At 35.8% G+C, this 14,247-nt stretch overlaps 1 protein-coding gene across 2 annotated transcripts in view; it reads right to left on the bottom strand.

Moving 5' to 3' along the window:
- Positions 1–14,247, bottom strand: part of LOC123564595 (N-acetyltransferase 9-like protein) — a 36,646-nt gene that overhangs the window by 15,929 nt on the left and 6,470 nt on the right. For both annotated transcript variants that reach the window (XM_053537244.1, XM_045358294.2), the window contains exons 2-6: positions 14,079–14,188; positions 13,144–13,203; positions 12,152–12,232; positions 3,735–3,794; positions 522–616 (exon numbers count right to left, since the gene is read on the bottom strand). In XM_053537244.1, coding sequence (XP_053393219.1) covers positions 522–616; positions 3,735–3,794; positions 12,152–12,232; positions 13,144–13,203; positions 14,079–14,188 — 406 coding nt within the window. The remainder of the gene's footprint in view (positions 1–521; positions 617–3,734; positions 3,795–12,151; positions 12,233–13,143; positions 13,204–14,078; positions 14,189–14,247) is intronic.

Below are 14,247 nucleotides of genomic sequence, written 5' to 3'. Positions count from 1 at the left end.
TCATTAACCCAAGTGAACTTATCATTAACCCAAGTGAACCTACCATTAACCCAAGTGAACTTATAATTAACCCAAGTGAACTTATCATTAACCCAAGTGAACTTATCATTAACCCAAGTGAACTTATCATTAATCCAAGTGAACTTATAATTAATCCAAGTAATCACTGCCAATTCCAACAGAAAAACATTTAAAAGCATTATGCTGTCAATTCTGACTCGCTTTCTAAAATTCAACTGAGATCTGTGAATAAACTTTGGTAAGATTTTTTCAGCCATTGATATATTTCCATAATAACATCATCATGTTGTCATTATCATTATGTTGACAATATAATCATATTGATAATATAATCATGTTGATAATATCATCGTGTTAAATAATATCATCATGTTGCACCTTAATTCACAATTAGAAAACATAAAATCAGGTGTCAGATTAGGCTGCCTACAATAGTTGAAAGTAGTGTCTGATACATTTGTAAGTGAAAACATTTTACAAGAAAATCATAAATAAAATACCTCTTGAAAACCTATGTTCATAAACATTTTTATGCTGGGTTTGTTGCTGTATCCAATCTTGGCAGTGATATGTGTAAGTTTCAGCTCTTCAATACCTGAAACAGTTATGTTACAAATAATAACAGGTGTAACCATAATTCATTAAGTTTTTTATTATAAATTAAGTAATTACAAAACAAAATTTGTTCATAAGAAAGTAAGTGGTGAAATATTTCATTTCAAATTAAAAAATATTTTAGAAACAAAGAAAACTAATGGTATACTAGTAGTCAATAATGTGTCTGCCTCATAAGTTCAAACCCAAATGGAATCCTTGATATACATTTCACTAAGAATCAAAACTTATTTTTCAACTAGAAGTAATTTCATTTGTAACTAAGTAAGCTTAACTTTTCATCATATATAAAGTGTTACCTCAGACAAAAAAAAACAAACATCAATGTGATCATTAAACAAGAGCTGTCAGTTGACAGCGCGCTCGACTATTCTCAGTGCTTGATAGTATAATATAAGCTATGAGTAAAACTTTAACATTACAATAACAGGCTGTCTAGCATACCCTGACAAAAAATTAGGGCTAATTTTAGGGCAATTTGTACAAAAAAATAGGGCTAAAATTAGGAATTTGGTACAATTTTAAGGAAATTTTAGGGCTAAATTAAGGAATTTTCAAATTAAAATATGGACTTTAAAGACCATGTAATGTGCTTACCTTTATGTGATTGACATAAAAGTAACTCACAAATAGTGCTTTATTTACAGAAAAGACGTCTACCAGCTTTCCACTGTTTTCAGCTATTGTTGGCTGTATCCTGGAAATAAACAGAAATGAGAATTAACTACTTTGACTAAAAGTACACATTAAAAAGAGTACAGTGTCACTAGCTATACACTTACTACGTCTGACTGTAAAGAGTTTAATTATGGCCTCCTCTTCTCCCCTTATAGCCATCACAATCCACACCATTTTTTTTATTCTTTAATTTTTTAAACAATGAAACAATGCCAAAAAGTAAGAAATGCTGTCAACTGGAGTACAGTGTATTGCCAGCAACAGTGCATATCAGAGTACACAAATTGAGAGTGAACTAAGACAAGTGTTCAACAAACTCTGATTAATTTGTACAGAAATTATAACACACTTATTACCAACAAATACATAGTTTTACAACATTCAGCATGGACATCAGGTACTTGATATACTTAGAAAATACAATTAAACCAGCACAGGTCATTAAATTAGCAAATTCACAAAAACTGTTTCCAAGCCATACATTTGTTGACAAAAATCTCAAGAATTGTCTCCTCTTCACCCTTTTCAGCTATCACATTCCACAATAAACAATTTGTTAATTTGAAGCATTGACAGCTCAAAAAATTGCAGTGGGAAAAATATACATCTAACAGTCTAATAAAAATGTTGATGGGCATCAGTTACATATTTGACTAGAAACTTGTATAGCTTGCAAACAATACATACATGTATAAAGAATAAATCTGAACTGTGATCACATATTACATAATTATGAAGAACTGGCCAAGTAAATAATCAGAATTTGACCTGATTTTTTATTATGTCTACACCTACTATGCCCCAACGATAACTTGATATTTACAAACATGACTATAAATAGATCAAAATGGAACATAGGGTATTCAGCGTTTTCCTAACATGTTACAATCTAAATATTTCTAGATTTTGTACCAATTACAAATTAGCTCAGTGGTAAAGCATACTGTCCGTGGTCAACAGATCTTTTGCCGTGTGGGCTCGAAACTCGGCATTGAGAATTAATTTTTATTTCATTTTTGCATAAAAATTAAGTTTCCTTCATGAGCTCTGTGACAATACGACAGAGAGGTATCTAAAGCCGATATGGCAGATCAGAACAGTTTATTATATATCAAAGATGATATTGATTAAATGCATGCACTTAAGCCATGCAAATAATGAACATACTATTGTGTTATATAAATACATATATATACAAATTCAAACCATCAAAGAAAGAAACAAAAATAATGAAACAAAAATGAAAACGAATAGAAAAAATAAACAAATCTGAAAAAAACCCTCATGAAGATTCGAACCCACAAAACGATTTGCTTACATCCAATTGTTTTCTGCTGTTTACCCAGCTGAGCTATGTTGCCATATACATAGTGGATATTTAAAATGAAAGAAATACTAATATTTAATTGTCAAGTAATGGGTAACCATTATGAATTATTATTTTATCAGTTATCATGAAATAGACTCGTCCTCGCGTTTCGGCGGGAATCACGTTATCATTGGGGATTAGTATATACACCTATTAACTAGGTATTACTTCTGCACTATGTGTATGCTACACTTCCAGTGAAGGAGCACTAAATATCCCTCAGATAATCTTCACTGGGAAATAGATCTTTCAAGTATCACAATTTACCTTCAGAAATCCTATCTCTGTCATCTAGTCACAACCAATAACAAGCTGAACACATGGATCCACTGGTAAACTGCTTTGAACTGTGCTAAACTGTTTTTTTCTGAATTAGAACTTTTAAACAACATTTAAAACATTTTCTCTTTTTGATCATTGCAAAAAAGTTAAAAAATTAGGAATCTTTGTGAAAAAACAGGGCCTTTTTAGGAATTTCCTTTGATTTTTTTAAAAAAATAGGAATTTTAGCCAAATTGAAAAAAAATAGGAAAAAGTAGGAATTTTAGGGACGCTAGACAGCCTGCAATAACCATATTCTTAGTCGAAAAGGGGCCATAATTCAGTCAAAATGCTTGATAGAGTTATCTCCTCCTTTTTACAGACTGGGGTCATGATGGTAAACAAGTATGCAAAATATAAAAGCAATATCTCAATGGGCTTTGAAAATATTTGGGGTGGTACGCAAACTTTAACATTACAATAAGCATATTCTAAGTGGAAAAGGGGCCATAATTCAGTCAAAATGCTTGATAGAGTTGCCTCCTCCTTTTTACAGACTGGGGTCATGATGGTAAACAAGTATGCAAAATATCAAAGCAATATCTCAATGGACTTTGAAAATATTTGGGGTGGTATGCAAACTTTAACATTTGTGTGACACTCACGCTAACGCCGACGCCGGGGCGAGTAGGATAGCTCCCCTATTCTTCGAATAGTCGAGCTAAAAAAGAGCTTGACATTAATGTCTGAAAACAAATTTTAAGGTGCTAGCAAACAAACGAAGTCTTACCATATCTCATCATACAGTACACAGCCTCTTTTCCAAGTCCTTTCCCCCTAGCAGCTGGCTCTGTCAAATTATAAACCATTAACAACTTCAGTAACAGAGATGATAAGTTTCAATTAATTCACTTCTTCAATGCTTTAAACATGCTCTTTTTATATACTGTGAAATCACTAATAGGGAATCGATCCTACCAATTTTCGTTCCAAAGTGACGAAAATCAGGATCGATGCCTCTACGGTAACATGCGATATACTGAATGAGATATATACTATCGCATTAAAAAATGTGTCCTTCCAGCACGTGCACAGAGCATCTGACTTTGGATTTTTTGGAAGGATACGCTTTTTCCTTGTTCCTTATAAGCATCCACATAACTTGTCCAAACCGCAACGTTTTGCACTACCGAATTAAAAAATGTGTCCTCAGTGCTGTCATTAGACAGTTCTTTTCAAATCTTATGGGATGAGCTGAAGTCGGATCGATTCCCGACTGAGGCAGTGCCTTATTTTATATTTTTCATGACAGATTATTTTCATGTATTTAATGGGTGCATCAATCCATAAAATAAAACCCCAGTGAAAACCCCAAATAAAATAGCTAATTTCATTTTCTTTTCAAAATTTAAAATCTACTAATTCAAATCTCCATGGAATAACTGTTTGGGCCAAAACCTTTTAATACCCACAATATTGTATGATTTCACAGTACTGTTGAGTGAAACTAGATCTTTCTATAACAAGAGGGTCATGATGACCCTTGATCGCTCACCTGAGTAATATGAGCTACATGTTTCAAAAGTCAAGCTGATGATTTTTAAAAATTTTTTGGAAGATTTTCCTATGTACAATCAAGTAACCCCTGGGGCGGGGCCAATTTTACCCCTGGGGTCACGATCTGAACAAAGTTTGTAGAAGTCTACTAGGCAATGTTACATATCAAATATCAAAGATCTAGGCCTTCTGGTTTATTTTAAGCAAATTCATGAAGATTTCCCTATGTACAATCAAGTAACCTCTGGGGCTGGGTCAATTTGACCCTGGGGGTCATGATTTGAACAAATTTTGTAGAAGTCTACTAGGCAATGCTGCATGTCAAATATCTAAGATCTAGGCCTTCTGGTTTATTTTTAGAAAATTTTTGAAGATTTTCCTATATAAAATCAAGCAACCCCTGGGGGTCATGATTTGAACAAATTTGGTAGAGGTCCATCAGGCAATGTTTGACACCAAATATCTAAGCTCTAGGTCTTCTGGTTTTTGAGAAAAAGATTTTTAAAGTTTTTCCTTTCGGTTGCCATGGCAACCAGAGTTATGCATGGAATTCAATTCTTTGAAAAAATTTTGTAGAGCTACACCCAAGGAACATTCCTGTGAAGTTTGGATGAAATTGGCCCAGCGGTTTATAAGGAGATGTCGTTTGAAGTAAAAGTTTACGGACGGACAACTGACGCCGGACGGTGAGTGATCACAATAGCTCACCCTGAGCCTATGGCTCTGGTGAGCTAATAAAAACTCTGCTATATGATAAGTACTAAAGTGCATTAGGCCACACCAAATTGAAAAGTTGTTCATCGGATTTTTTTCTGAAAAAATTGAGGCGTGCGAAAAAATAATTGAAATATTCTTTTTGGTTTTTGAGAAAATCAGGAGCGAGCGAAGAGCGAAGAAATATATTTGTCTTGATTTGGCTCTCGATTGACTCATAAAAACCTTAAAACAGAATGTAAAGCCATTTTACATTAAAAATAATTCACCAGGGATTGAGAAAATTTGACCTGAAGACGCACAACAAAGCGAACTCATGAAAACAGGTATTAAGTAACATTGGCATACAGTACAGTGTAATCAAATAATGTATGCTTTTGAAAATGCTGTTAGAAAATATGTAATATACACCAGTGCATAACCTTAAACCATAATAATGACATAGATATATGACTTGAATATCTACTGCTATGAAAATGTAGCATTTTTCGCTCGACTTTTCGAAGTTTTTTATAAAGTCAAATATCTCTGTTACTATAAAAGCTTTTGACTTGAAACTAAAAACAGTTATTTACTATCAAAGTCTACACCAAGAGAAACAATCCCCATAACCATAACTCCGATTCAATTTTGACAGAGTAATGCCCATTTTTAACTTAGAATATTTTTATTTAAGTTTTATAATAGCGTCCAATAGGTCTGTTACTTTCAAAGCTTTTGACTACTATGCCCCTTTTACTGGCAAAGCTCTAATTCAGAGTCCAGCACTTAAATGATGTGTGCGTAATATATATATTTATTGTGATGATTAAAGTCCATATTAGAACAATCTGGGACTGGTATTTTAAGCATTTGTACACTGTTACATCCGTAGAAAGTAGCGCACCAAATATTTTTGGCTTGATTTTTTTTTTAAATGGGGCAAGCGCATGCCAAAAACAAAAACAATTTTTTTTGTGTGTTTCTGAAAATATGCGAGCAGCAAATCCAATGAACAACTTTTTAATTTGGTGAGGCCTTATGGAATTTTTTTTTCATTATTCAGCTGGACAAAGTAGTATAGAAAAACATTCTTTATCTCTGCATAACCCCAACAATGGTAAGTTTGAATAAAACTATTTATTTGAAAATGTTGTCAGCTGGTAAATATTTACAATTCATGAAATACATGAAGTTATTTTATTGTTATTATATTGTTCCTTCATCAGAGCCACATCAGGGCAGACAATAAAGTGTCTGAAATCCTATCACAGACAAAACTTCATTGCTCATCAAGGAGTCATTACTAGGATAGCAGTCAGAAGCCATCTCATGGGAAAAACTTTACCCATTATCAACATATAATTTACTAAGCTTAGCAGTCTAAAATCCTGTCACAGAAAATACTTTAGCCCTGGTCAAGATGTATGAACTATACTAGCAGGCAGAGATCCTGTCAAAGGTAAAACTTTACCCATCATCAAAATATAACTAGAAATTGCTTTTGTAAACAAGAGGACCATGATGGTCCTGAATCGCTCACCTATCCCCACATGACCCAGTGCTGAACTGAGTATGACGTCGTTATTTCTATTATTTGACATAGTGACCTAGTTTTTGAGCACATGTGACGTAGATATCATCAAGATAAAAAATTCTGACCAATTTTCATGAAGATCCATTAAAAAATATGGCCTCTAGAGAGGTCACAAGGTTTTTCTATTATTTGACCTAATGACCTCGTTTTTGAAGGCACGTGACCCACTTTTAAACTTGACCTAGATCTCATCAAGGTGAACATTCTCACCAATTTTCATGAAGATCTCGTGAAAAATATGGCCTCTAGAGAGGTCACAAGATTTTTCTATTTTTCGACCTACTGACCTAGTTTTTGACCGCACATGACCCAGTTACGAACTTCCCCTAGATATCATCAAGATGAACATTCTCACCAATTTTCATGAAGATCCATTGAGAAATATGGCCTCTAGAGAGGTCACAAGGTTTTTCTATTTTTAGACCTACTGACCTACTTTTTGACCCCACGTGACCCAGTTTCAAACTTGACCTAGATATCATCAAGGTGAACATTCTGACCAATATTCATGAAGATCTCATGAAAAATATGGCCTCTAGAGAGGTCACAAGGTTTTTCTATTTTTAGACCTACTGACCTAGTTTTTGACCGCACGTGACCCAGTTTTGAACATGACCTAGATATCATCAAGGTGAACATTCTGACCAATTTTCATGAAGATCCATTGAAAAATATGGCCTCTAGAGAGGTCACAAGGTTTTTCTATTTTTAGACCTACTGACCTAGTTTTTGACCGCACGTGACCCAGTTTCGAACTTGACCTAGATATCATCAAGGTGAACATTCTGATCAATTTTCATGAAGATCTATTGAGAAATACGGCCTCTAGAGAGGTCACAAGGTTTTTCTATTTTTAGACCTACTGACCTAGTTTTTGACCCCACATGACCCAGTTTCGAACTTGACCTAGATATCATCAAGGTGAACATTCTGACCAACATTCATGAAGATCTCATGAAAAATATGGCCTCTAGAGAAGTCACAAGGTTTTTCTATTTTTAGATCTACTGACCTAGTTTTATATCCCATGTGACCCAGTTTCAAACTTGACCTAGATATCATCAAGATGAACATTCTGACCAATTTTAATGAAGATCCATTGAGAAATATGGCCTCTAGAGTGGTCACAAGGTTTTTCTATTTTTAGACCTAATGACCTAGTTTTTCACCCCACGTGACCCAGTTTCGAACTTGACCTAGATATCATCAAGTTGAACATTCTCACCAATATTCATGAAGATCTCATGAAAAATATGGCCTCTAGAGAGGACACAAGGTTTTTCTATTTTTAGACCTACTGACCTAGTTTTTGACCCCATGTGACCCAGTTTCAAACTTGACCTAGATATCATCAAGGTGAACGTTCTGACCAATTTTCATGAAGATCTTATGAAATATATGGCCTCTAGAGAGGTCACAAGGTTTTTCTATTTTTAGACCTACTGACCTAGTTTTTAATGTCACGTGACCCAGTTTCGAACTTGACCTAGATATCATCAAGATGAACATTCTGACCAACTTTCATAAAGATCCCACAAAAATGTGACCTCTAGAGTGGTCACAAGCAAAAGTTTACGGACGGACGCACGGACGGACGCACGGACGACGGACGCTGCGTGATCACAAAAGCTCACCTTGTCACTATGTGACAGGTGAGCTAAAAAGCACATGTCTCCCCCAATGCAAAGTCCTATAGGCAAGAAGTCAATAGGGGTCAGGAGCGAAAGTCAAAGAGACACTGATGGTTGGCTGCATTAGGGATCATCTACTTCGCATGTCCAGTCATCCCGCTAAATTTCAACAATATTGGCCTAGTGGTTCTCAAGTCACTGTTCAGGCTCCTGTGACCTTGACCTTTGATGAAGTGACCTCAAAATAAATAGGGGTCATCTACTCTGCATGTCCAATCATCCTGTTAAGTTTCAACATTCTAGGTCAAGTGGTTCTCAAGTTATTTCCCAGAAATGATTTTACATGACCAGGCCCCTGTGACCTTGACCTTTAATAGACTGACCCCAAAATCAATAAGAGTCATCTACTCTGCATGTTCAATCATCCTACGAAGTTTCAACATTCTGGGTCAAGTGGTTCTCAAGTTATTGATCGGAAATTGTTTTCCATGTTCAGGCTCCTGTGACCTTGGCCTTTAACAGAGTGACCGCAAAATCGATAGGGGTCATCTTTTTGGTTTTTTTTGGTTGGACTTAACGTCGCACTGACACACGATAGGTCATATGGCGACTTCCAGCTTTGATGGTGGAGGAAGACCCCAGGTGCCCCTCCGTGCATTATTTCATCACGAGCGAGCACCTGGGTAGAACCACGGACCTTCCGTAAGCCAGCTGGATGGCTTCCTCACATGAAGAATTCAACGCCCCGAGTGAGGCTCGAACCAACATCGATGAGGGGCAAGTGATTTGAAGTCAGCGACCTTAACCACTCGGCCACAAAGGCCCTATAGGGGTCATCTACTCTGCATGTTCAATCATCCTATGAAGTTTCAACATTCTGGATCAAGAGGTTCTGAAGTTATTGATCGGAAATGGTTATCAATGTTCAGGCCCCTGTGACCTTGACCTTTAACGGAGTGACCCCAAAAACAATAGGGGTCATTTATTCTGCATAAACAATCATCCTATGAAGTTTCAACGTTCTGGGTCGAGTGGTTCTCAAGTTACTGACCGGAAATGGTTTTCAATGTTCAGGCCCCTGTGACCTTGACCTTTAACGGAGTGACTCCAAAATCAATAGGGGTCATCTACTCTGCATGTTCAATCATCCTATGAAGTTTCAACATTCTGGGTCAAGTGGTACTAAAGTTATTGATCGGAAATGGTTTTCAATGTTCAGGCCCCTGTGACCTTGACCTTTGACAAATGACCCCAAAAACGATAGGGGTCATCTACTCTACATGACCAATCATCCTATGAAGTTTCAACATTCTGAGTCAAGTGGTTCTCTAGTTATTGATTGGAAATGGTTTTCAATGTTCAGGCCCCTGTGACCTTGACCTTTGACGGAGTGACCCCAAAAACAACACGGGTCATCTACTCTTCATGACCAATCATCCTATGAAGTTTCAACATTCTGAGTCAAGTGGTTCTCTAGTTATTGATCGGAAATGGTTTTCAATGTTCAGGCCCCTGTGACCTTGACCTATGACGGAGTGACCCCAAAATCAATAGGGGTCATCTACTCTTCATGACCAATCATCCTATGAAGTTTCAACATTCTGGGTCAAGTGGTTCTCTAATTATTGATCGGAAAAGGTTTTCAATGTTCAGGCCCCTATGACCTTGACCTTTGACAGAGTGACCCCAAAATCTATAGGGGTCATCTACTCTTCGTGACCAATCATCCTATGAAGTTTCAACATTCTGGATCAAGTGGTTCTCTAGTTATTGATCGGAAATGGTTTTCAATGTTCAGGCCCCTTTGACCTTGACCTTTGACGGAGTGTCCCCAAAATCAATAGGGGTCATCTACCCTTCATGATCAATCATCCTATTAAGTTCCAACCTTCTGGGTCAAGTGGTTCTCTAGTTATTGATCGGAAATGGTTTTCAATGTTCAGGCCCCTGTGACCTTGACCTTTGACAGAGTGATCCCAAAAACATTAGGGGTCGTCTACTCCAGCAGCCCTACAATCCTATGAAGTCTGAAGGATCTAGGTCAATGGTTCTCCAGTTATTGCTCGGAAATGAAGTGTGACGTATGATTTTGTTATGCCGAAGACTTACTAGTATGACGAGTTTCAAAGCATTCATTATAATAGATCCTTCAGTATAATAGATCCTGAGAAACCTGCTTCCCTGCAAAATTTTCATCAAAACTGCTAAATGAAAACCAGTGTAACTTTGCCACACACAGTTATGAAACCTGCAAATTGAGGTCACCTCATGAAGCTAAAGATTAGTGTAGAATATGAAAACATTTGGTCAAATAGTTTCTGAGAAACATATGAGTGATGTTTGGTTGCATTTGATTTAGTTAATTTACAGAAACTTGCTTAGATGCACGGATGCCAACATCAACAAGAAGGGCTCTACTAATTTGAAATTTTTTTCATCGATGAGCTAATAAATACTGCTTACAACTTTACTGAATCACACTGTTTTTACTTACATTTACATGCAAATGAAAGTACATATGTACTTTCTGAGTTCTGATAAAATGACCTTACTCCTGTACCCCTTTCACTGGCTGATAAAAGTTAGGACTGGGACGATTACTTGTTTAATCGGATCAGATTCGATTTCTAGGTGAAACTGGTTTCAATTTTGCAAAACCGGTAATCGCTCTCAAACAATAACAAGAGCACCGCCTTGTGGGTGCAGACGCTCATCTGATTTTTTGTCTCTGTATAATAAAAATATTGTCCTACCCCTAATTTTCTGAGTCCAAAAGGGGCCATAATTCTTGCAAAAAGCAATGTAGAGTTACAGTACTTGTTGTGCAAAGTCAGCTTATAATGGCGAATAACTGCTCTGAGTTTTAAAGCAATAGCTTTGACTGTTCAGGAGAAAAATTGACCTAAACACAAAACTTAACCAAGAAATCTGATATTTTCTAAGTCCAAAAGGGGCCACAATTCTTGCAAGAAGCAGGATGGAGTTATGTTTCTTGCTGTACAGGGTCAGCTATGTATGGTGAACAAATGTTGCAAGTTTCAAAGCAATAGCTTTGATAGTTTAGGAGAAAAGCTGACCTAAACATAAAACTTAACCAGGCAACGCCGACGCCGACCAAGCGATGACAATAACTCATCTTTTTTCCCCAAAAAATCAGATGAGCTAAAAATCACGAGTCGTACTTTATCTTTATACATTTCTTTGACCAGCACATAGATCCACAGTATATTTCAGCTAAAACACATCAACTGAAAATAATCAATAGTCTCCAGTTTGCATGTCGTGATATATTTAAAATAAAATACATCAAAATATGACTTATTAAGAGTTACACTGCTTGCAAACGATAAAGTCAGCAAGTTTCTAATGAAGTCAGCTGCTGGAAGTACCTTGTTACAGTCGTCAGGAAAGAAAACAGCATTTTTAATATGGCGGCCGATTATCTGGTTCGATTCGATTTCAAACAAATTATTAACTGGTTTCAAAATCTTGAAATCGTCCCAGTCCTAATAAAAGTACTGCATTTGTTACTCAAGCTTTAGCCTGCTAGTGGCAAGTGATTTGCCTTTGCGACCAGTGGAGGCTGATTTTGGTCTGCACTGTTCATTATTCAGTCAGTAAATTCTCAGTGAACAATCCTTCAAATGATAAATGGTACTGCCCAAATTGAATGACAGATCAGTCCATTTTATAAGTTTAGCACAATAAAGGTTAAAGTGAAATATTTACCTGCAATCATGATCTCAATCTCCGCTGTTGATGGGTTATCTTCATCATTTAAGAACAGGTTCACATCCCCAACCATACCATCTGTAAATGCAGACAAGGAGGAATTGAGCATCAATTCTGATCCAATAAAACAAAAAGTATATTTCATCCATCTGCCGTGATGTACAATGCTATCTTCTCATTACTGCAGCTGCTATTTTTGATATTTTTCATAAGTTACATATGTATAAAAGCCACATTTATATGATGATATAAAAAGACAAATATGGATTCAGGAACAACATAATATGACACTGCCTGTAATAGCATTTATAAAGGATGAAAATATGTAATCATTGACAACTTTGTTTTTCTGGGATTCACTGATATACGGTAGATATTTCTATTATCAGGTGATCCCAGGTACTTTGAAGTACTACTGAAACCTTCCATTTACTTGAATAAAAAAACATATGTTATAAATTATAAAAATATTTACTGACAAGAACTTTGTCTTTTTATCTAAATGCATATCAACTATAAGCTGTTGTGTGACATTGATTAATGATTCTAAGGTAACAATCCACAAAAAGATAACATTTTGATGCCTCGTGACCCCATGTTTTTTGGTATCATTTGAAGGAGTTGTGCCTGCTGAACAAGAATTAGTTAATAAGATGACCATAGTAATATGCAAGAATCACTACAGTCATGTTTTTGGACTGCAAAATGATAATTCTTACACTGTAATAACTGGATTTCTGTTGAAGTAACGTTGAAAGCTACAAAGTAAAAAAAATAAAAAAATTCTATAACATATTTTTGTCATGTAATTTATATTTTCTTTTTCAGTAGACAATACACTTTCAGATGATACCAAAATTATATGAGGTTACCAGGCATCTATATTTGATATATTTTAATAGAAGTTATACAGAACTTGCTTACCAGTATTTGTGGACCAGATACCTTAATTATCCTGCCCATGTTTAAACCCTGTTATAAAATATTACCTATTTCATTGTTTCCATTCTCCTCATATTTCTCTTTGTCCAACACAATAAAAGTACATTCTGAAATTGAAACGTATGTACACTGAATTTATTTTTTACGAATAAGTCACCATCAAATAAAATTAATTCAACTTTAATGTCTTTCCAATTTCCTTGATAAATCGGTATTTCTCACAATTTGATATACAAGTAAGCTTTTATTTTTGTTAGGTTTATAATCACACTGACACAATTTAGGTTATAAGGCAATGTTTTCCAGCTTTTGATGGATGGTGGAAGATCCACGGTGCTCCTCTGGGTATTATTTTAGACACAGGCTGGCGCCTGGTTAGAACCACCGACTTTCCTGGCTCCCATAAGCAAGCTGAATGGCACCCTCACATACATGAAGAATTCTACACCCAAAGCAGCTGAAGCTATGTTTAAAACCCACATCGGTGTTGGCCAGCCCTTACAAAATGGTAAAAACAATATGTCGTAAACATACCCATTCACTGGATGTTCATCGCTAATCATGCTATTAATTTGATACTAGTTTAAGGGATATTCGCAGTATGACCAATGATCATGGTTTATTCACAATGAGAACTTAGACTGTTCTTAATTGGGTAAATTGTTCACAACATATTCATCTGTGTTCATTGTAAACTTTAACATTTCTGTAAGTGATTAAAAGTCAGCAACCGTAACCATTTAGCCAAGGAGGCCCCTATGCTAGTATTCAAAAAGGGGCTGTTTACATAAAATTCTGTTTAATTAGTACTTACTGGAAGTTACCGTACCTTAAAAACATGTACTGTAATTATGCTGTGACTCATGAACATATGAACCATGGACATATGTCTTCATACATGGTAAACTGGAGATTATCTACACACTTACATATAACTAACAGTAAAATTTTTCGAAAATCAAAATTTAACCCTGACACTGACTATTGTCATCTTCCCTCCAAGACTGTTGCATCTGATACTCTTCTTCGAGATTAAGCGGTTCTGATGCAGTTAATGTCTGTAACTCCTCACTCTTCATCCACTCATGGTATCTACATGTACAATAATATATGCAAAAAGAGTTTGTGTAAGATTTCAAAACTTAAAGCAG

This window comes from Mercenaria mercenaria, chromosome 2 (assembly GCF_021730395.1).
Source record: "Mercenaria mercenaria strain notata chromosome 2, MADL_Memer_1, whole genome shotgun sequence".
In the NCBI taxonomy this organism is placed as follows: Eukaryota; Metazoa; Mollusca; class Bivalvia; order Venerida; family Veneridae; genus Mercenaria; species Mercenaria mercenaria.
The sequence above is the reverse complement of the archived record's forward strand: the minus strand, read 5'-3'. Positions and strand labels throughout refer to the sequence as shown.